Here is a 23536-nt window from a genome sequence, read left to right on the forward strand (position 1 = left end):
AATGCTCGTAAAACCAACATTGTAGTTTTGATTTTACCTTACATGATAACACACTTGGCTGCAATGGCACATTTAATTTAACACTGTGAAAAGACCAGTTATAACCACTTCACAAGCACAATTGCACCTCATGCCGACATCCTTTTCCAAAGACAGTCAGCAGCGTCTTTCGTCAAAACTGGAAGATCAATCCCCTTTCAACTGTTAACATCAAAAATATTTCTTCATGGTGTGATCTCCTATGGAAACCTTGCGGGAAAAGAATTAATGTCAATTGTCAGCTCTTCAAATTTCTTTGGACTTAAACTTGCAGTACCATATCCAGTTTGCTTTGATATTTTGTTTTTCATTCCATGTTGAAGTTGAACACCAAGCTCCAGATATAGCAGGCAGCTTGATCATCTTCGGCCTTGGTATAATATCAGTCCAAGTTCCAGTGGTGGGTATCATCTAATATTCAAATTAAAATGAAAAGCAATAGGCTTTCTCAGCGCCGACGACGGATTTCACGATGATAAAAAAGGGAGCTCAAGGTCAGCAAAACTCGGGTTCAAGGAATGGCGGGCGTTGAAATGACTGCTGACGTCATCAACAAACCGCTAATGGTTAAGAGATAGGGACTAAGCTGGTCCCACCCTGCAAGTAAAGGGAAGAAATTTCTTGAACACCATAAAGCTGCGGGGGTTGCGACCAGGATAAATGGTGGTTTCTGAGCCTGGCCGCAAACTTGGCTATCTCAACTCAAAACTAATGTTAAGGTGGGATGGTCCCTTTAACGAATGGTTTTTATGCTAGCTGTAGACCTGAAGACCTTGAGAATGAGTAGTACTCACATCCGTAGCATCCGTACCAAACGCAAAGCCACGCTGCTACCCGCGCTGATTATCTTGCTGCGATCATTGAACGATATTTCCGTTATAATCGATCAACATTGGCTCTTTATGAACAACCACCATTCAGCAGCTAAGATCGACTTTATTTTGATATACAATTCGTCTTCAGTCTATATACATTATTCGTCAGCATGTTGAACGTTAATTTCCACCGTTATGACGTTATTCAAAGTTACATTTATTTTCATTTATAATGACATCATTACCCGGGATCTTCCTCACGCCAGCTTTCACAGGAGTCTGACCGCTCCCTGCTCATCTTTTCACAGAGGCGCTGATCTCAGAGAAGCCGAGCGGTAACTCTGCGCCCTCGTCTCTGCTGCGACCGGCGGGCGTCGGTCTGCTGAGTGCCCTGCTGGCCGCTGTCGTCGCGCTGCTTTGAGGGGTGAGTGGGTGGGCTGTGAGTTTACTAGGGAAATTTCTGTGGCAAGGTGCACTATTTGCGATGTTTTATGCATTAATTGTCGTTCGGTTTTTATGTAGTGTAGTGATTTTCTTTCTTTTTTCTCGTCTTCCCAGCATTTGGTCGAAATGCTGGCTTCGTGCTCGGGTCTTTTCGTGTCATCCCTTTCGCCCCCCCCCCTGCTAAGGGGCCTTGTATGTCATGTTCTGTCTGCCTCTACCCACGAGCCAGCTAACGCCCTCTTTGCTCATCCTCCGACTGCTGTGGCACCGCCAATACAGACAATAACGTCATTGTGGGGCCCACGCTTCACCTCCGTCGCAGTGTTTATTGACATGTGCTCCGTCATGATGCCCACGGTCTACTACGCCTTTTCCTGTAATTGTTCGCCTGATGCAATGTGTATTCAGCTGCGGGCTATTATGATGTTGGGTCATTTATTTACCTACCGGTGATGTGGTTATTGCTCTAGCCTGCGCCCGACTAGACTATAGATATCGCTAAAGAGGTGTTATCTGTCATAAGGTCCTTGCTGTGAAGAGGGGTAGGTATGAAAGTAAATAGGATGGATGTTTGAACTAAGTGGTCTTTTCAGGTTGTCTGATTTTTGCCGGGTCCATCGGCTCACCAATGCGACGAGATTTTCCAGCAGCGCTGCTCCGACCACCGCCCACTGCAGCACGCGATTGATAGTTGGCCGACGCCTGACGCTATCACTACACTGCATGGTGAGAAAAAAGCCACGAAACAGCCAACGTCAACGGGACGGATTATTGCCTCTTCGATAAAGTGGCGGCTGGAGCCAGATGTATGGTCTGGTACCGCGGCAGTAGCGATAGTAGTAACGGTACTGTGAAGCTTCAGTACATCCGAGTGGACTACAGGTGTCGCTACTGAGCTCGTCTGGAAACTATCCTGAAGTGCACACCAGAATGTCGATGAACCTGAAGTCTGATCTGATCTGCATCCTCGAACGGGCTTTGTAACGGGGCCTTGGCAAAGTGTGCTTGAGCTTGGTAGCTGCTAATGTCAATGGTGCAACCCCGGATTTCACCTGGGGTCAGTCAGCCTGCGGATCGCGGTGCTGATGCGCGGTGCTCCGAGCTGGGTGCCTAATGTCGGGCACTGTGTGTTTGTGAACGACTTGCTAAGCACAGGACTCGGCTTGGTGTAAATGTACGCAATGTGTTGTGTGTGTGTGGCTTGTGACGTACGCAATTGCACGTGAGATCAAGAAGCGTACATTTGTACATTTGTACATTTGTGCAAACAGCCTTTGAGTTGTCTTATTTGATGACGTGTTTTGACTGAGAGCTGCAATGTCTGCTCATGAAAGTGTTCGCGATTGTCACGCTGTAGACGTGTTTTGCATGCGTTTCGTGTTATCGTGCCTTTCCGTTTTATATTACCTTTCTGCATAGCGTTGTTTGTCCAAGCTCCTTGCCAGCTAGCTGAAAGTCAAGCTGGCCATTCACATTCACATCAAGATGTTTTCCCATTAAAGGTTTCGATCTTAGTTTGCGCCATTGACATCCTCATTTTGGGGCGATTTTAAAATAGCATTTTTTTTAAACAGCGTGATTGGACGTGTTTTCGTTGCCTCTCAGGACCAATTTTCTACCGGACTTTCGGTGTCTTGGGCATTTCGTTCGCATAAGTTTCCTGGGCGCAAAACCCAAACTGGTTCATACTTTCATGTTTTCAAGCTGTGTGCATAAAGTTATAATGTGTTTACAATGAGTTGGATAAGCTGAATTAGGGTTTTTCGTGATATTTTTATTAACCTTCTCTGTACTCTGGCTGCCATTCGATCATTTTTGAACCATGCGCGATTATACTTTTTCTCTGGTGAATAGTCAGGCTGTAGTGAACGAGGCTGATGCCCTCGTCTGCCCATGCGATGACCTTGCCACGTTCTCTCAGTGTGATCGGTGTCCCCTCTCGTCAGTATTGAGTGTAGGGGAGTGTCGAGCTCGAGATGCCTTTCTAAACGGCACTGCCACTAAGGCATCAATGATGTGTAACAGAACCACCAGTCTGTGGCAGGCTTCTTTTGAACTTCAGCAACTGCTTTTCTCTGCGTATGGCGCAATGTTTTCTTTTATAAAAAAAAAATAAACAGAAACAGAAACAATACATTTATTCACATGTGTGTTATATATTTCGCAGTGCGAAACAGGCAGCAGTGGCTATCCACGTTTCATTACACAAGTGCCGCAAATGAATTCACGAACTTGTCATCAATCACAAATTGTTACCAATCGTCGCTTGGGTCGTCACACACTCCAATACGAACTCCAGATTGTGCGATGTTCGCAGTACATGCATAGTCTGTTTGCATCATCGCTACCCATGCTACCCATTTTTCACATGAACTCAACAATGTGCATTTCTGGAATGCCTCCATCACTGTATTTCACACGTCACTGTTACTTCAGCACCGATCACAATAAAACAAATATCGTCGTCTGGCCCTCACGACGCTTTGCAACAATATCTCAACTATTTATACCTACACTACTCGACTCACTCAGGACGCCAAGCTCCCCCGTCCTGAAGACGTGTCCACAGCTCGTGATTTAACCCTGTTTAAACAAACGTGCATTTGCTGGACGTCTACCACGCCCACCAGCTCAGTTTCCTCCCCTTGGGACCCAAGAGACCGTCGCTCGTTCAGTTGGGTAGGCTGTTGTAGAGGGCAGCCACGCTTTGAAGTAAGATCGGGGACGACACCGACAGAGCTGACAGCAGGAGAGGAGGCGCGCCCAGCAGTGCTAGCATCGCCACAAAGACAGGAATGCCAACTGTGGTGGCCAGTGCGATGTTGGGGATGCTGCTGCCGATGTAGTTTTTGACGTTGGAGCCGATGACGACGGCCGTCTGGTCAGCAGCTGTCATGGTGTTGGACAGTTGTGCCTCAGCCGTGGCACCCAGTGTATCGACAGCTGAAGCGATGGTGGCTGAGAGTGTGTCCACCGATCCAAGGATGGTGGGACGAGGAGTTGGGGTGGATGCGGTGGCGGTAGCTGTGGTTGGTGTGGAGGCCGTGGAGCTGATGTTAGGCGTTACGGGCTCCTCAGAGGGCTTCGGTGATACTGTTGAATTGAACCCTTCGTCTGGTTTTGATTCCGGACGCTGTACGATGCAGACAATGCTGGTTTTCGGTCGGTGTGTCTCCTCCCAGCGCTGTGACCTGTTGCGTAGACGCGTCATCAGCTGTTTTACGGTAGTACCCAGATTATCAATGTAGACAATCTCGTATTTACTCCTGGATGCCGGCCGATCCAGCAGCTGTGTCTGGTCAGACCCCAACCACCCGGCCGCACCGAGCGGATGGTTGTGTTCATCGCTGATGTTGTACCGACCCGTAGCGAGGTCTGCACGCAGTACCAGCGCCGACCCATTGGCACGCAGGTACACACAGACCAGGTCGTCGCCCACGTTGCCGAGGGAGGTACCCGAAGCGGTCGGCGGTGGCGCCGGAGGAGATATGGTTCCAGCCGGGGGCCGCGGGGGGCGGTACACGCACTGTCTGGAGCCGCACGGACGCCCTGGTGGTGGGATGGGTCGCGATGGGACTGGAGGGAGAGGCGGTGGGCCGTAAGAGGTGGATGGTGGGACCAGCGGACGTCTGGTGGGTATTGTAGGCGGCTGCGGTGGCGGCCGGATCGGCCGGTGACCGGACCCCACGCTGGGGTACACGGGCCGGTCAGGGGGATCCACTGAAGTGACGTGTCCCGGGTGACCTTTGCAGCAGGACCAGACGGTGCTGGGTCGCACAGTGGGCCAGTCTGGGGGAGGCGGAGCACCCGGTAGGGCTGGCAGGACGTAAAGCGGAAACGTCACCTTGTTGGTGCCTCCACTGCTACTGCTGTGCCAGTGCCCTGCCTGCCCACGGCTTCCCTGAGACAGACCACCGCTCTTTCGAGACTGGTTCAGGAATTTGCTGACGTTGGGAAGCACGCCGACCTCGTATAAGTTCAGAACTTCAACGGATGGTGTAGAAGTTGTAGGTGTATGCGCCGGCTGACGACTCGTAAAAGGTTTCCTTCTTTGGATGATGCTTGTTGTGAACGTGCTTGCTCCCTTTAGTGGCGTATTCTCGGTTATCTTGTCCGGACTAGCAGTAGTCCTGCGCTGGTGTGTGGTCTGGTGGCCGCTATCCGGTATCGTCAGACCCACGCTGAGTTTTGTGTTGATCACACTACCCGGTACCAGACCCGCAGCGTTTATCACTGGCAGATGATCTCGGGAGCCTCCTGTTGGACTCTGTGTGTCCGTCGAATCTCTGTGTCCCGGCGCCTTCACTTCAGTTACTGGGCGCCTGCTGCCAGCGTCATGTATTGAATGTTGCGTGGGAGGAAATGACGGCTTATTAGCCACAAGCGTTACTGATGGCTCAGATGGGAGTGTGGAAGGTCGAGACGCAGTTGTCGCTACCGGTGATAGTGTCGATTGACTGGGTCTTGGGGTAAGCCCAGCAATGCTTGTCCCGAATCCCCCAATCGTGGCCGCAGCTCCGAACGGCCTCCGTCGCTGTATATACGACAGTTTCGGCGGGGGACGATAAGTGACCCTCTCAGACGGTCGCTGAGGCTCCATCGTAGTATGTTCTTTATTATGATTATATGTTTCCATCGCACCGTAACCGGCTCGCCATTCATTTTCATCCACTCGAACTCCGCTCACAATAGCCTTTGCCTTTGCTTGTATTTCACTCTCAGTCGTGTCATCCACAACAGAGTGTTCGTCGATCCCTGAACGATCCTCGCCTTCTTGCGATACTAACGACGTCCGGTGTGTCAGTTCGGGAGGCTGTGTCTGCGTCAGTCCCGGCGGCTGTGCTTGTGTCAGTTTAGGCGGCCTCATCTGTGCTGACGTTTGGTCTGTCTGTGTTAAAGTTGGTGTCTGTGTCTGTGTCAGTGTCGGCGGCTGTGTCACTGCCGGTGACTGTGTCATTGTCAGTGCAGGTGATTGTCTCACTCGGTTCCTATACCCCGCCGGTGTCCTGTCCCGCCACGATCTGGCCATGTGCCTTCTTCCGACCCAGAGCGACGAGCCATCACTGAAGTAGGCGCGTGCTGAAGGCAGCCCAGCTCGCTCGGTCGCCTGCCTCCCTCCCGGGGCAGGGGCCGCTCGGAGCTGTGCAGAACACATCAGAACTGCCGCCCAGTAGAGGTACACCTTCCGCGCCGTCATCGCAGCTTCTCATGGCATCAGGCCGCCGTCCGACGCCGGCCGACCCTGCGGGAGTAGCGAGACACTGAGGTCAGTGGTTTGGTACAGGAAGTTCCGAAGACGTGATTCAGTGACGGTGCAGGGCGCACTTTACTTACCTGTTTAGTTTCACTTCTTGATTTAAATGACATCAGTTTAATAAGTGGATGACTGCTGTTCTGTTTTCATGCACGAACGATCACAGACGAGACGCTTACATTCTCAGGCTACGGATGAAAAAGTTACTTTAGTTTTCATTTAGGTATGTCTAATAATATAGACTAATATATAATTAGACTAGACTAATATAGACTAATAGGTATATAATAGGCTATATATATAGATAGATATATAGATATATATAGACTAATATATAGTCTAATATAGACGGTATGTCTTGCATTCGATTCAGCATTGCCAAGCTATTGCACAAAAAACTATTTGGGGTAAAGACGCACACTCCGCGGATTTCGCCCCCTGTAGGCCAAAATGGCACCTCCATCCAGACGATTTTTACTTTTGCAACGGGGAGATATTTTCTGAGCATGCTCAATGCATTTTGAACCCGCCAATGAGCGTATCCTGTGAATAGGTAAAGTTAAATGTTTTGTTGTCACACCTCATTTTCTCGTCATTTTACGAATAGATGACGTCACAGTGACGTCATAGATTGTCTGCGATATGCGTTAACTAGGATTTTCATTTATGCAATAAATTTTGACTATAATATTAAAGTTTTGGAATACAACACAACTACACGACTAATTTTATGTTAAAATATATAAAAAGGGTACCATTCTTCAAAAAAGAAGAACCACGCAGTTGCACGTGCTCTGGAAGTGGTGCAACATTAGTTAGAGGTGCGCACCGGTCAGATTCGGGTTCAGCGGTCATTTTTGTCCCAGAAACCACCCTTTGCTAAGCTCTACCCAATTTTGCGTTATTCGGCCCAAAATTGGGCCTCCTTCCCCTGACTATGTATATGAGTGGAACAGCGACAGGGCTTGGTATAACAAGCATTTCGACAAGAAACGTCTCACGGCAACCCTATGTTGCGTAATTTTATTATGTCACACGCTGTTACGAGCTTCTGTAGCATGTCATGTGGCAGGTGCCCATAATGCACTCAGTGCTAAATGCAAAAAAAATGAATGATTTGTTTGCTTCAGCTATTTGCTATTATCATCTATTCTGGGCACACCTGTTTCACAGCTCTTTCTTGCTGAGCCTACATTTTACGCCTCGGTAATGTTCTGCCGTCACACTTCCAGCTCAAGTGCCGGAAGACACCAAATCCCACTTTGCGCACTTTGCATAGCTTTCTCGTGGATGCTGATTTTTATAGAAATAAATTTTTCACCCTACACTGAGACGTCCAAGTGATTTATGTTTCCATTGTCCGTACGGCCAACAATAGACGGCGAAGCGCCGCCCCGGCCTAAAACGAAGCCAGCGAAAGTCGCCGCCCCCGCCGGTGTCATGGTTCACGCTGACCCGGCGTCGGCCCCGCGCGCCACGGCGACCCTGCTGGACGCCCAGCTGTGACGCCCGATAGCCCCGGGCGGTCACGTGACCGGCCATCACGTGACCAGTCGTCCGTGAAACGCCTCGGGCGGCGACGCGCGCCCAGCCGTCAAATTATGCTACCCCAAACGACAGCGATTGTCCCATCTTTACAGGCGTTGTATTTCAGCCGGAAGCATGACCACACGAAATAATGGCATGGCTCTTGCCGCGAAAGTATTTCGCATGCCTGCCAAATTAATTTATTCCGTAAATAATTTGGACGGTGTAGTAGGATTTTTCAGTAGGCATTGTGGCTTGATAGTTTCCTCGCGTTGTGTCTTTTTCTTAATAAACTTAATGACTTAAATGAGAAACAACTAAGAACTTCAAATTCTCTGTCATTTCTGTATTTTCTTAACATTTTCACTGATAAGCCATTTTTATGACTCACGCGTCCTCACTCTGGGGCACCTCTCAGTCACTCACATAAAATAAGTTCATTCACCCGCCACACTTTCAATAAAGACAGTTCTTTTCTCATCAACATTTCCCCCGACACTGAATGAGCACGTCATTCAGAACACTACGTGCCGGAACATCGACCGGCCATTCATGAGCTCTCAGTTACTTCAGTTGTCTAGCTCCAGTCGCACGATCTTGGTGACCGGTCGTTTGTACACACCCTTCCGCGTGTTCACCTCCACGACGCGGACGAGGCCGTCCTGACCGGGGAACGTCCTGGCGACTCTGCCCAGGGGCCACGAGCCTCGAGGCACCGATGGGTCTGCGATCAGCACCATCTCTCCTTCACGCAGATTGCGTGACATCTCCGTCCACTTCTGTCTTGTCTGAAGACTTGTTAAGTATTCTCTGATCCAGCGCCGCCAGAACTCTGTGTTCAGCTGCTGGAGTCGACGCCACCTTTTTCTGGCGTTCTCGGGCGTGTCAGCGTCTTCAGAGCAGATATCCAGCTGGGTGTGACCGAGCAGGAACGCTGCCGGGGTGAGCGGTGGCGCATCAGACGGGTCAGATGAGACCGCGGTCAGTGGCCTGGTGTTCAGAAGCGCCTCCGCGCGGCAGAACGCGGTCATCAGTTCTTCATCTGTCAGGTGGGCGGCTTCTAAAGTTCTTCGTAGTGCCCGCTTCGCACTTTTTACCATCGCCTCGCAGCCACCATTGAAATGAGGCGCTCCCGGAGGAATGAACTTCCAGTCTATGTAGAAGTGAGCGGTTTGTCTCTTGATCACTTCTTGGTCCAGAGCTCCGACTAGCTTCCGTAGCTCGCGACTTGCTCCAACAAAATTCTTCCCGTTGTCGGAGATGATCTCAGACGGCCTCCCTCTTCGAGCGATGAATCTCAGGAATGCTCGCAGAAAACTGTCAGTGTCGAGTCCGCAGGCCATCTCCAGGTGCACCGCTCTACTCTGTAAGCACAGGAAGACGCAGAGGTAGCGTTTCAGCCGAGTCTTCCCTCTTCCCTGTCTGGTCTCGAACGGTCCTGCGAAGTCCACCGCGCAGTGACTGAACGCGCGGCAGGAATACATCACTTCAGCTCCAGTCTTCGGCGCCATCATCTGCTTCTCTGGCTTCTTGGATCTCTTGATGCACTCTGTACAAGATCTGATGCATTTCTTGACTTCTTCTCTGGCACTTATCACCCAGAACCGCTGGCGGAGTTCCGATATGGTGTGCTCGACGCCGAGCTCGTGTTCACCCTGCTCATGCACATGACGTACCAGGAGACGGGTCACTTGATGGCCCTTTGGGAGAAGCACTGGGTGCTTCACATCAAATGGCAAGTCGCTTCTCTGGAGGCGTCCGCCGACTCGCAGTAGTCCATGGTCATCTACAATCGGACACAGTCTGCGGATGCTGCTGCTTTTGAAGACTTGACCCTGTTTGCTTTCACCGGACGGGACTGCGTCTTGTGCTTCCAGCTGTCTTCGCTCCTTGGCAAAACATTCCTGAGCTCGCAGGAGCCAGAATGTCTCTGCAGAAGACATCTCCCGCCTGTCCAGTGATGATGATGTGCCGTCGTTGTGTTCATCTGGGCGCTCTCCTCTTGTTAGTCTCTTCAGTTTCTCGATAAACCTTAGAACCCACGCCGTCACCCTGACCAGCCTCATCAAGCTTGAGAAGTGACTTGGGTGTAGCCGGAGGTCATCTTGAGTTTCTTTGGTCAGAGTGCTGTGTACTGTCTTCGTCTTCTTCATCTCGCTCCTGTCGAATGGCTCTGATTGTAGATCTCTTGGCATTGGCCAGTTTTCTCGCTCTTCCACAAGAAATTCAGGGCCCGACCACCACAGGTCACTGGACTTCAGAACTTCCAGTGTTACGCCTCTGCTGGGAAGATCTGCTGGGTTTTGATTTCCGGGAACATGCTGCCATTGCTCAGGATCCGTCACTTCCCGAATCTCTGATATCCGATGCGCCACGAACGACTGGAACTGCTTGACTTCATTTCTGATCCAACAGAGCACGTTGATGGAGTCAGACCAGAACAGCACATCTGATATCTGGATCCTGAATGCTGCACAGGCCTTCTTCGCCAGTCGCAGACCCAGGAGGGCAGCCATCAGCTCAAGACGAGGGATGCTGACCTTTCTAGAGCGTGGGGTGACTCTGACTCTTGCTAGAGCCAGGCTTGCGGCAACGCCATCTTCACTTGTGGTCACGACGTAGACTGCGGCTGCATATGCCTGCTCAGAGGCATCTGAGAAGGCGTGTAGCTTCTGAGCTGTAGCCTTGGAGAAGGGGTGGATGCATCGGGGCACTAATAAAGAGCTCACGCGCTCCAGCTCCGTCACCCATTCCGCCCACTTGCGCTTCATATCGGCGGGCAGCTCATCGTCCCATTGAAGACCTCGGGACCACGTTTCCTGGAATAGGATCTTGCTTCGGACGGTAAATGGACTCATCAAGCATAGAGGATCGAAGATGGCTGCGAGCGTCTTGAGGCAGATCCTCTTGGTAGGCTTTGGCGTCATGTTCTTCTGGATGGTAGCACTGCTGCTAATGCTCAGCTTGTCTTCATCCGCATTCCAAACGACTCCAAGTGCATTGGCACGAGTTTGAGGGCCATCTTCGATAGTGAAACTTGACTCTTTGGCTCGCTCTTCTTCTGGTATGCTGTCCGTCACTGAGCTGCTACTGCTTCTCCATTTTCTTATCTTCATGCCGGCCAACTGCATCAGCTCTGTGAGTTGCTTTCTGGCTTCCTTCGCTTCATCTTCACATTCGAATGAGACGAGGGCATCGTCCATGTAGAACGAGTCCTTGATCGTGTTGGAAGCGAGAGGATATCGTGAAGCGTGCTGCTTGGCATTCTCCTTCATCGCGAACTGGGCTGCAAATGGTGCTGCAGCGTTTCCGAACAGCCACCTCTGTGCTTCATAGATATCTGGCTCTCTTCCAGCTTCGCAGTTGCGCCGGAGCACACGATGGAACTTCTGATCACCATCGGGTAGCTTCACCTGGAGAAACATCTCCGCGACGTCTCCAGTCAGAGCGATCGCATGACGGCGAAATCCCAGCAGGACTTCTATCAGGTCGTTACAGATGGATGGTCCAGGATAGAGTTCATCGTTCAGACTTCTCCCTTCAAATTTTGCAGCTGCATCGTACACTACCCGTATCTTCGTCGTGGCGCGATCTTCCTTTACCACCGGGAAGTGGGGCAAGAACCAGCCGTCTGAGGATGCAGCCTCTCTATCTTCAGGTACGATCTTCTTAAGGTATCCTTTAGATACGTAATCTTCAAAATTCGCATTGTACTTTTCTAGAAGAGACCTGTCTTCATTCTTTATCAGGCTCTGCTCAGTTTTTCTTAATCGGCTCACAGCGTATCCGAAGTTTCCACTCAACTCGGGCTGATCACGACGCCAAGGTACTGCTACTTCATATCGCTCGCCGTCGTACTTGAGTGAGTCTTGTGCCTTCTTAAGTGCGGACTTTTCCTCATACGAGAGAATCTTCTCATTCTCGTTTCTCACTCCGAGTAGTTCCAAGTCGGTCATAGCATGGATGGCGTCTATTTTATCCTGATTGTTCACTGATACGTGAGTCCGTAGCGTTTTGCTGAAGTTTTTCTTCTTCGCATCTTCCACAGGCCCGAAGGCTGTCCAGCCGAGCGGGGTTTTCACTCCCACAGGTTCATGTGCTTCGCCTTGTCTTGTCTCCAGAGAAAGGAACAGCGACGTCGTAGAAGCCGTCAGTCCGATCAGCATATCGATCCCCTGTCTTCGTGAAACGTTGGGGAAAGATATGTTCTTCAGATGGTTCCACTTGCTCTTCGTCATGTTCCAGTCAATCTTGGCTGAAGCGCTGGAGAGGTCATTAATGACGTACACGCCAATGCTGGTCTTGAACGGGCCGATTGTGGAACACATTTCCACCTCCGACCTCTTCATGTTCACTTGACTGCTGCCTTCCACTGTTCCCAGCTCAAACTGCTCTGGAACACCCTGGAGACCCAGCTCCTTAGAAGCGGCGTCCGTCAAGAAACTGGCATCCGAGCATGAATCCAGCAGGGCGTTGACGATAAGAGATCGTCCATTCGCCTTCACCTTCACGGGAACTGTCTGAAAAACGACGCGGCCTGAGTTCTGAGTCGCTGAAGCAGCGGTCCGATGAGTTAGCTCCCCTTCATGCTGTTCCTGAACTGGCAGTCTGGCAGTAGTATGACTTTGTGTCATCGCAGGGGTAGAATCACCGCGAGTCGCGTGGAGAAGACTATGATGGCTGCCACCGCATCCTGCCACTTGACATCCTGGGAACTTCCTGCAGCCTAATCCACGATGAGTGCCAGCCAGACAGCGAAAACATATTCGCTTCGTCTTGCAGTAGCTGTACCGGCTGCCGACTGTCCACTTCTGGAACAGTGGGCAATCTGGATGTTGGTGTTCTTTCTCGCAATAGAGACAGCTTGATGCCCCATGTTGGCTCTGTCTCTCTGTCTTGGTACTCCATGTCTTCTTCATTTTCCTGGGAGAGTTCGTCTCTTCCTTCTTCATTCGGGAGCTGCTTGACATTTCTAGAGCTTCTTGTTCGTATTGGGCTTCTTCTGTGAGCCAGGTGGCGAACATCTTCAGATTGTCCTTCTCTCTTTGTCCTTGGATCCATCTTCGGTAGTTCTTCAGAAATGTCACGTGTAGCTTTTCTTTGACGAGGATGTAGTAGGCGGACACGTCGGCCAAATCGCCTGCTGAGCCATGCTCTTCAAGATTTGTCACCAGGCTTTGAACCCGATCAGCGAGTTCCTCCAAATCTCTCGTAGCGCCCGGACGGACTGGCCTGATGCTCCGAATCTCCTCCAGCTGATGCCTGATCCGTCTGCTGACGCCGCCGTACTTGCGTTCCAGCTCTGCCATGGCCTTCGTGAACCCAATGTCTGACGGTCTGTACCTGTCTACTAGTTTCAGAGCGTCACCTGCGAGACAGTTCTTGAGTTGCATCATTTTAAATTTTCCAGGAACGTTTTCGATGGTTACAAAGGCGTCAAACGTAGCTCGCCAGTCCTCGTATCTGTTTGTCTCGCCTGTAAAGACTGGAAGCTGTGGTCTCTTCAGTCCGTAGTTCGCCCAGTCGACCTTCACTCTCTCGTTATCTCGTGGCGACCGAGTGCTGTGACGTCGACCTTCGACTTCAGGTGAGGCTGCTTGCTCTTCTGGTTGCTGAAGCGCATCAGTTTCTTCAGTGACTGACTGATGCGACTCCGTTTCCTGCGTCAGGGCCTCCGTCTCGTTGCTACGCTTGTCTAGAGCTGCAGAAACTACAGTTCTCACTGATTTATTTGCCAGCCGCAGAGTCTTGGATATTTCTCGCTGAATATCGTCATATTCTTCCCACGGATCTTCATCCTCCTCTTGTCCACTAGACATCTTGTTGGCCATCTCTTCCACTATGTTCAACAACTCATCGCTTGCCTTGTCTAGCTCAGAACCTATCTGCGAGATCTGCGAGACAGTTAGCTCACTGGTTTCAATCAGTGAATGCAGTCTGTTCTGTCCATCGCGTAGATCCCGAAGTAGTCTCGACTTCTTTCTTCTTAAATTCACTTCAGTTGTCCTCACATGGCTTTCTGTAGAAGTGGTAGTTGACATTGTCCCTTCAGTTCCATCCGTTACTTCTTCTTGATTCTGACTGGTTTCAGCTTCACCTTGCTGCGTCTTCTTGCGCCTGTTACCCATACTTAAATCTCGACTTAATATTACTTTAGAATTACATTACGTTACCTAATATCGTAACTCCGAATATCTGGGTCACTTTGCACTAAAATGTGGCTTGATAGTTTCCTCGCGTTGTGTCTTTTTCTTAATAAACTTAATGACTTAAATGAGAAACAACTAAGAACTTCAAATTCTCTGTCATTTCTGTATTTTCTTAACATTTTCACTGATAAGCCATTTTTATGACTCACGCGTCCTCACTCTGGGGCACCTCTCAGCCACTCACATAAAATAAGTTCATTCACCCGCCACACTTTCAATAAAGACAGTTCTTTTCTCATCAACAGGCATAAATATGCAATAATTCGTCCACGGCAGACCTACATTGAGGAATATATTAAAAAGCCGCTTCTCCAAATGGCCATGAAAATGCAAAGCTGCCTTACCTTCCTATGGGAACCGTCATGGCTAAAAGTGTTTCACCTAAATCAGTTCATCGTACGGTTTTAACCACAACGACTAATAGCGATTGGACGGTAAGTAATCATTCAGCGTTATAAGTGTTATGAGCGCTGTACGCGCTCTCTAGATGTTGCTTTATAATCGACATCTAGAGAGGCAATGATTGAATAATGGATATGTATAAGACGTCTCCTGCTGCGCAATACTACGCCTTCAATGATGCTTCTGAATGTGAACACATGCCTGTGATAATGCAATCAATAGCTGTTGCTCACCGTTTATTCGATGATTCTCCGGAGTCCTCAAGGCCGTGCGATGCTGGTGCTGACGTCTCGTCTCAACAGAAGATCAGTGTCCAGCCTGACCGATCAGCTTACGCAATACCCAATAACGTCGTATCCCTTCAAGACGGAAACTTCAAACACTCTCAGTTTTAGACGTCACCCGACAGTCGGTAAAGCTGATAAAACGTTTACCGAGTTTCGGCCCGTAGGTAACGACTATCACAGCTCTGTAGATAGTTTTCACTGGTAAGTTTCAATTTCTCTAAGTATTTGTGGGGAGTTGGCAAAATCATTTTTTGCGGCGAGCTCCGGGCTTGCTATCAGAAGCCTGCAGGCGATTTTAGCTGTTTTTCTGCGTCGTTTCTGATAACCTGCAATGCGTGGTTTTGACAGAGGCAATAGCGCTTCTTGCCTGGCCGGGTTCCTCCAAATGAAGTTTTGAACGTCTAAAAGGCTCTTCGACAGATCAATGCGCGCAGCTACTAAAGCCACGCCGAGCCGCACTTCAGTGATCCGCCTCGATTGACTATTTCGTACAGCCTGTTGGCTGCAGTCACGGCTCAAGAAGATGCGTCCTGCATCCACGTTTGTTTTGTTTACTTGGCTATGATGTCACGGGATTCCCAGTTGAGCAGTGTTTGCTCCACGGATTCCCAGTTGAGCAGTGTTTGCTCCACGGATTCCCAGTTGAGCAGTGTTTGCTCCACCGGATTCCCAGTTGAGCAGTGTTTGCTCCACGTCTCAAGTCGCCCGCATCTTATCACACTTCACGATGCAACAAATATCCCCCGGAACGTTGTCTAGCCTCTGCAGCGCTTTTTCAGCTTCCCGTTACGTCCATACATAAGCTCGGCATCTTTCTGTCGTAGCATGCACCTCAGGCCTCAGGCTGTGTCAGTGTTCTGGAGGATTGATCTGGTCACCTTTTGGTAGCTCAGCGTCAGGTACCTATAGGCCGTTCTTCTCATCCGATTCCCAGCACGTGGCAGTAATTTATTGGCGCGCAGTGGTTATCGGTAACTTGAGGCGCGCCAGCTCTTGATTAGTGGTACTAAGGCAGACGGTGGTTTGCCGAACACAGGTGAGACGAGGCACCAGCATTGAGTGGATGACAGACCAAGTAGCACTGGTAGTACGACAAAGTTGACGTACACAGTTGACGTGCTCAGACCAAGTACGTCAAACAGACCTTTCCACAAAACCTGATGCAACAGTTTGGCAACAGATGAAGCTTCTCGGATTACACTCCTGTGCCTCGGGGGCTCGCTCACTATCACTACACACCGCTCGGGCCACTCCGCCGTTCGCGCGACTGCGGTGCGTCTGCCGGTCGCAGCCCCGGCCGAGTGGTGCCCCGGGCACCTCGGCGGCCGTCAGGGTCAGCCTCAGCGGACATCTGGAGCGCCTCCGCTTCCTCCATCGGTCGCGGCCCGGCGCCCCGAGGGGTGTTTCACTGACCCCGTCCCGTCCAGCCGGCACCAGAACAGCCGACCACGGGCCACCGGCCGGCCGGAACGACGCACGCTACGCCGTGTCGAGACGCGCGGGCCGTCCGTCCCTGCCCCTGCGTCCGACCCGCCGCGTCAGAGCTATTGTTGACGCTCACAGCTGCTCTCCGGACTTGTTTGTGTGCGTCAGCCGCAGGTGAAAGAGGAAGTTTATTATTGCATTGTAGGAGCTGCGTGGAATTGTTTCTAGCGCTGTATGTGCGGAAACATACTCTCTGTTGTTGGCTCGTCTAGCCTGAGGGTACCCAAAAAGAATGGGGGATTTTTTACCGGGATGTTTAAGCTGCAGCTTCAAATGTGATGAAATTAACAGCAACTTGACGGTCAACAAAGGGGAGCAGCAAGCTGCAGAATGTAAGCCAAAGTTTCACTCGTTCCACTTTTCCCTTTGGTTCTTTGTTTATTGTCTCATGCTTATAAATTAAATGAAACCTCTTTGATAAACACGATTACCATGCTAAATGTTTCATGATGACTTTCTACCAAAGTCACTCTGCCACAAACTGCGAAGGGCCGCCAGATTGCAGAGTCACACATCACCGAAAGAAAACTTGATAAGCCAGCCCAAGCCACGTACCGACGAAAATATATGCCTAGGTAGCTAAGCAGCCTGACAGGCTCATTTGACCACTTAACCCGGCAGTTGCTGGGGTATTTCGCCACCCACCGTTTGCTGGGGGGGGGGGGGGGGCGTTAAACGCCCCCAGCCGATAACTCGAGAACCAATAGGCGCAGCGAAACGCACGAGGCGGCAAACGAAAGAACGCGACGAGACGCTTCAGATGAGTACTTTAAAGTTGAATTTTGAGGTCACAGGTCGGTTCAAGGTCAGGTCAAACACCTGAAATCGGGCTTTCAGTAGCATGGACTTCAGGACTTCGCAATGGGCGCCTCTCGTCATAAACTCTACCAAAACGGTGCACAATCCATCATATAAGGCCTACAAGAGTGTCAGCTCCATGCAGGGGTCAGTCAAGCATAGGTCAGGGTCAAGGTCAGGTCAACCGGGCAGGCACATATCCCCGAAAATAAAAACTGATATTCGCAGCCTGTGACACATGTTTTATGGGTAATTTGGGGCGTAGAACACGATGGTGACATTCATTTTATCATATGTGTACGTGTTTGGCTAAAGAAGTTCAATTTAAGAAATTCATGTATCATGGTCGTGAAGTAGTCACGAGAAATTGCCAAGATTCAGTTCAAGATTTTGGAAAATGCGGAACGATAATCAATAATCGAAGATAGCCATTTGATTCTTCATGGTATTGGCAGTCTAATGGCGTTTACGGCATGTCTATATGTCTATTCTGTGATTTTATATGATTTTTTGAACATATGCCGTTTTTGGTCGAAAACTCAGAAATCATGACGTCACTAAAAAGTCGATATCTCAAAAATTTTCCGACCGATTTTTTTTAAACTTTAACCTTCGCCCCAGTGGGGGGGGGGCATATGTTACCACCCTGTCGCGTTTTTTGCGTGTGAATAAAAAACCGCGGCGCGTAGCGCCGCGCCGCTTGGGGTAGCTTTTGGTACATCAATTTTGGACAATGTGCGAAATTTTTGACCCCAGGTCATGTCAGGTCAGTTCACCAGGTCAAGTTAACTGACCAAGCCTAGGAAAAAGTTTGCAATCATGTCCAGCCTGCAGTGTTTGTCAGAAAGGTTTGAAACTTGGTGGATTGCATGCTGTTATGGGCGCCTACAATTTGTATATCTCGGATTTTTGATATCCGTGACCTAAGGTCAGGTCAGTGGCGTGACCTTTCCATTACAAGTCAATGGAGAAAAATGAAAATGCCTCTAGATCCGTGTGTACGCATCGGAACAGTCCAAATATTTCAGAATCGCAGTGCTTTAGTCCACTCGTGATGACCAAGGTGTCATTTTTGCTGATAGCCTCTAGACAGGTCATCCGAGGTCACTTGAGGCTACAAACAGTTTTTTGCCAATAACTCGCGATTGGAAAGAGATAGAACGCTGGGGAGGGTCTCATTGTGTTTGTCTTGATGAGACGCATCGACTGATATGCAACATGACCTTTTCCGGTCAGGTCATGACCTTGACCTGAGGTCAAATTTTCAAGTTGACCTTACAAGGTCAACTTATAGTTCATTCGACGCGTCTTGGCGAGGGGAACACGATTCTGGCAATAGAAATGTCGTGGCTTTTTGTAGTCGAAAGTTATTGTCGAAAAACACTTTTCGTAAAAACAGCTATTTTTGGAGTTTTTGCCCTCTGGAGGCTAAACCGTTGACCTGAGGTCAATATTGATAGTGACCTTTTCAAAAGAAGAGTTCAAAAGCTATCGTTTGCTCTTCCATGCGTTTTTCTAGCTACCATAGTTCCTGAGATAGCGGCATGTTTTCTGAAAAATATAATGACAATTGGCAAATTTTGACCTTTGATGACCTCTGGTGACCTCAATATTGCTCTAAGGTGAAAATGACCGAAATACTTTCAAACGTTCGCATTGAGAGCTATCGACTGCTTTTTACCGCGTCTTTCTAGCCCTCTTAGTTTTTGAGTTAGAGGTGGGTGGTAACATATGCCCCCCCTCACTAGGGCGAAGTTGGCTGAGACCGCCACTGGGGCGCGGGTTAACACAATAAACTTCAATCGATTCCCTACAGGTACCCAAAATTTGGCGCGCCTGCGGCGCGCCGTTTTTATGCTATGGCCCGGCGAAAAAAGTGGGGGCGTTTAACGCCCCCCCCCCCAGCAACTCGCGGGTTAATAAATTGTCCCTGGTTTTAATGATGTAACAGAATAGTCCCTGAAGACTAGTTAGAGATGTGGTTATTAAGAACGGACATTAGCCTACACAGAAATGTGTAGGTATGTACAATTGTGCAATGTAAAATGTATGTATACTATACATACATTTTACATGTACATATATGTACATTACATGTACATATATGTACAATTACATACCAATATGCTGGGATATAATAAAAATCACGCGAAATATAGCGAAGCTTGGTGCACCTGCAGGTAGGACTGTGCAGTGGGCCATCGCTGGGTCGTAAAAAAACACACGTAACCTCAGGCACGTATCCAGGATTTCGCTCAGGGGGGGGGGGGGGGCGACAGCCGAGAAGGGCCCGGAGGTCAGCCAAAAGGGGCCCCACAGCGACTGCCTATCCTGGCGTGTAAAAATTCGAGAATGTCGAAAAAAAACAGCAAATTTACGATAGAATTTGGCATTGTAAATGAAAATACATTGTCTTGCGTTTCTCGACCTTGATAACATGTTTGCAGTTAGCTTCCGTTGAAGTTCGTTTTTGCAGTTCACTTCCGTTGAAGTTCGTTAACCCGCGCCCGGCCGGGGGGGGGGGCTGTTTGAACACCTCCTCCTTGCGGTTTTGCGTGGATATAAAAAAGAGGGATGAATCTTATCTACAGATATGAAAATTTTACACCCAGGTCGCTCAAGGTCAGGTCACCAGACCACGTCAAGTGACCTCACCTCAGAAAAGGTTAGAATGCTCTCCATAGCAACACCGACTGAACGATCGGCTTGAAACTTTTAGCGATTGATAAGAGTAACTGTTAGGGAATACCGCCGGTCTACCGGGCAGGTGGCCCGAATGCCGGACGCTCGAGCGCCGGCTGGCGGGCGCGGCGGCTCGGTCGGTCGGTGCCGCGTGAGTTACGTGTGCGCTCGGCCTGCCCCCCGGCGGTGAGCGATCAGCTGACCGGGCCCGGGCGGCCGGTAGCGGGGGCTGTGGCGAGCATTATTGGCTGTTGGTCCGTGCTGGGACGAAGTTGTCGGTCTTGGATGTGTGAATTGTCACCGTTCGTGGCAAATACAAGACTGATTACTTTACAATTTGGTGCCGAAACCCGGGACGTTGCTCGGGACAGTGCAAGTGAGCATTGTTGTGATGGGTTGATGCCCAAGTGCTATCGTCAGTGGGCGATTTGTCGACGATTGCGGTGGACTGTCGGCAGTCGTCGGCGGTGAATTTCCGTCGGCTGACGGCGGCTTCGTGAGCGTTCTGAGGCTGCTGTGCGAACGCTATGGCGGAGCTGGAGCGCCTGCTGAGGCGGCGTGTGGCGGCGAAGGGCTGGGCCACGCGCTCGGCCAACGTCTTGGCTGATCTGCTGGAGCAGAAGATGGACGAGGAGGTGGCTGGTGTGAGCCCTCGGCTGCTGCTGCTTGATGCGAAAAGAGAGTGCGAGGCGCGTCTGGCCGCCTTGGACGAAGTACAGGCCTCTGTCGAGTGTGAGCTGAATCCAGAGGTCCTGGAAGGTGATTTGGAAGCTGCCTGGTCGTTCCGAGAGGGGATAAAGCGCGTTCTTCTCCGTGCTGCAGAGGTGCAGCACTCGGCTGAAGCAGGTGAACAGGTGCCTCCTGCATCAGCTAGTGGTCGATTTGGAGGTGCACGTCTGCCCAAGCTGGAGCTCCCGAAGTTCGACGGTGATGTGATGAAGTGGGGAACCTTCTGGGAGTCGTTTGAATGTGCAGTGGACCAGGCGGATCTGTCTGAGGTCCACAAGCTGACCTACCTGAGGTCTCTTCTCGTTGGAGAAGCAAAGCAGTGCGTGGAGGGCCTCCCCCTCAGGGCTCAACACTACGCTGCCGCCTGTGACCTGCTGAAGAGCCGGTTTGGTCGCCCAGAGCTCATCATCTTCGCTCACGTGCAGCAGCTGTTGAGCCTTGGCAGCTCAAGTGAAACCAAGCTGCAAGACCTGGTCGACCGGCTCCTGGTGCAGGTGCGGAGCCTGGCTGCGCTGGGCGTCACTGGTCAGCAATATGGAGTGATCCTGACGCCTCTCATCCTGTCGCGCCTGCCCTCTGAGGTGCGCTTGGAGTGGGCCAGGAGCAGTGTTGGAAGAGAGGGTGACCTGGACAATCTCATCAGCTTCCTGCAACAAGAGATCTCCAGGCTGGAAAGGTCAGGCGTGTATGAGGGTCTGACGTCAACGAGGACGACTACCTCTCCAGGCCAGGCAGCTGCTGCTGCCACTGGACGCCGACCTGCCTTCTCTGGTGGGCGCCAGGGACCGGCGGCTGGCCTCCTGGGCCAGCGTGGGGCTCGTTCAGCCTCCCGCCCTTCTACTGCTGCTCTACAGTCTGCCGCTGCTGTGCGGTGTGGCTTCTGCGGACAGCAGCATCAGACAGCTAAGTGCTTGGGGTGGCAAAGACTGAGTGTAGATGACCGGTTCAGCTGTGTAAGGGAGAAACGCTTGTGTTTTTGCTGTTTGGAGACTGGGCACATGGCTAGACGCTGTGCTGCCAGATGTGGGAAGTGTGGTGGGCGTCACCATGTGACCCTGTGTGCTACTGAGGGTGATGAGGGTTCCCGGAGGGTGGATGCTGGGGTTGGAGCCAGGGAGGGGGCCCCCACCCAGGGTGTAGCCATGGGGGGAGGGGGACAGGGTGAGAGTGTTTCACTTTCATGCACAACCAATGGAACTGTCACATTGCTGCCTGTCGCCACAGTATTGGTCCCTTCCGTGGATGGTAACAGTGTTGTCAAAGGTACTCTGATCTTTGATGGAGGTGCAGACCGCTCATTTGTGACAAAGTCGTTCATGAGGAAGGTCAAAGGAGAGCTTGAGGGCTCTGTCGAGATGAGCTGTGCCTCCTTTGGTGGCTCAAAAATGACTGATGTGTGTGATGTGTATGAAATCAGTGTGACTGGCCTGAATGTCTCTGTGCCCACAGCTGAAAAACTGCGAGTAGTGGAGGTGGAGCAAATATCGGCGCCCCTGCGGAGACCACCTGTGTCCTCGAACCTGCTGCAGCCCTTCAACCACCTCCAGCTGGCCGCTGACTGCCCCTCGTCTGAGTCCACGCTGCACATAGACCTGGTGATCGGGCAGGACCAGTACTGGGCCCTTGTTAAGGCGGGGCTGGTGAGGGATGGTGGGCTAGTGGCTATGGAGACAGCCTTTGGCTGGGTTCTCTCTGGTGCCGTGGATGGACGGTCGAAAGTAGAGGGCTGACAGTTACTGACCTTGGTAGTGCCGCACACCTGTGGCTGTGATGTGTGGGCTCAGGGTCCCTGTGATGTGGAGAATAGCGATGAGAGTGAGGATTCATTGCTAAGGAGGTTCAATGAGACGATAGAGTTTGAGGACGGGAGGTACATAGTACAGATTCCTTGGACAGATTCTAGGGATCAGTTACAGGATAACAGAAGGGAAGCAGAGAGGAGACTGATAAGTTTGGAGAGGCGGCTTCAGCGGAATCCCCCTCTCCAGGCTGCCTATGGTGCTGCTCTTCAACAGATGGAGGATGATGGCTTCATCAGTGAGGTGCCTCCTGATGAGCTCGTGACCGAGAACGTGACGTTTTACCTACCTCACAGACCAGTTGTGAAACTGAGCAGCAGCACTACCAAGGTGCGACCCGTCTTCGATGCCAGTTCGAGAGGGTCTAACGGACTGTCCTTGAATGATGTTGTGCACACTGGCCCCTCTCTGATGCCCAGCGTGCAGGATGTGTTGCTGCGTTTCAGGCGTTGGAGATATGGCGTCAGTGCTGATGTGAAGCGTGCCTTTCATCAGATCTGTTTACAGGATGAGGACAGAGATGCACACCGGTTCCTGTGGCGCCAAGATGGACGCCTCCGTGTGATGCGCTTCAAGCGTGTGGTGATGGGTGTGGCGTGCAGCCCCTTCTTGCTCAATGCGACCATCAAATACCATCTCTCACAGAGCCCTGACAGCAAGGTGAAGACGGAGCTGTTGGACTGCCTCTATGCGGACGACTGGCTGTCCGGGGCCGACAGCGAGGAGGAGGCGGCGGCTCTGCTGCAGGATGCCTGCACCGTGATGGCTGCTGCAGGCATGGAGCTGACTAAGTGCTCCAGCAACTCGCCGCTCCTGTTGGACGCGGTGAGACAGGGGGCCGCCTGTTCAGAGAATGAAAGTGTGAAGGTGCTCGGCGTCACCTGGTGTCAGGATGATGACACACTCTGTTTCACAGGTGACCACCTGCCTGTTGGGATTGTGCCGACAAAGCGTGTGGTGCTGTGTATGATGGCCCGCGTGTATGACCCGCTTGGCTTACTCAGTCCCTTCACAGTGCTGGCCAAGATTTTATTCCAAGAGCTATGGGAGCTCAAGGTGGACTGGG

The 23536-nt window shown here is 51.0% G+C and overlaps 3 protein-coding genes across 4 annotated transcripts in view; 1 reads left to right on the plus strand and 2 right to left on the minus strand.

The window, feature by feature from the left end:
* Window positions 1-3438, plus strand: part of LOC122379189 (protein amalgam-like) — a 49389-nt gene extending 45951 nt beyond the window's left edge. For both annotated transcript variants that reach the window (XM_043361166.1, XM_043361167.1), the window contains 2 exons: window positions 1163-1278; window positions 1892-3438. In XM_043361166.1, coding sequence (XP_043217101.1) covers window positions 1163-1275 — 113 coding nt within the window. In that variant the 3' untranslated portion in view covers window positions 1276-1278; window positions 1892-3438. The remainder of the gene's footprint in view (window positions 1-1162; window positions 1279-1891) is intronic.
* LOC122379188 (verprolin-like) lies at window positions 3435-22799 on the minus strand. Its single transcript, XM_043361165.1, has 2 exons — window positions 22760-22799; window positions 3435-6540 (listed from the first exon to the last, which is right to left on the minus strand). The coding sequence occupies exon 2, from the start codon at window positions 6493-6495 to the stop codon at window positions 3970-3972; it is 2526 nt and encodes an 841-aa protein (XP_043217100.1). The 5' UTR covers window positions 6496-6540; window positions 22760-22799; the 3' UTR covers window positions 3435-3969.
* On the minus strand, window positions 8649-10850 carry LOC122379221. The gene is made up of 2 exons (XM_043361227.1): window positions 10809-10850; window positions 8649-9443 (listed from the first exon to the last, which is right to left on the minus strand). Exons 1-2 carry the CDS (start codon window positions 10848-10850, stop codon window positions 8649-8651), a joined length of 837 nt encoding a protein of 278 aa, XP_043217162.1.
* Window positions 22800-23536: the final 737 nt, after the last annotated feature.

Source organism: Amphibalanus amphitrite, unplaced genomic scaffold (assembly GCF_019059575.1).
Source record: "Amphibalanus amphitrite isolate SeventyFive unplaced genomic scaffold, NRLGWU_Aamphi_draft 000073F_arrow, whole genome shotgun sequence".
Taxonomy (NCBI): Eukaryota; Metazoa; Arthropoda; class Thecostraca; order Balanomorpha; family Balanidae; genus Amphibalanus; species Amphibalanus amphitrite.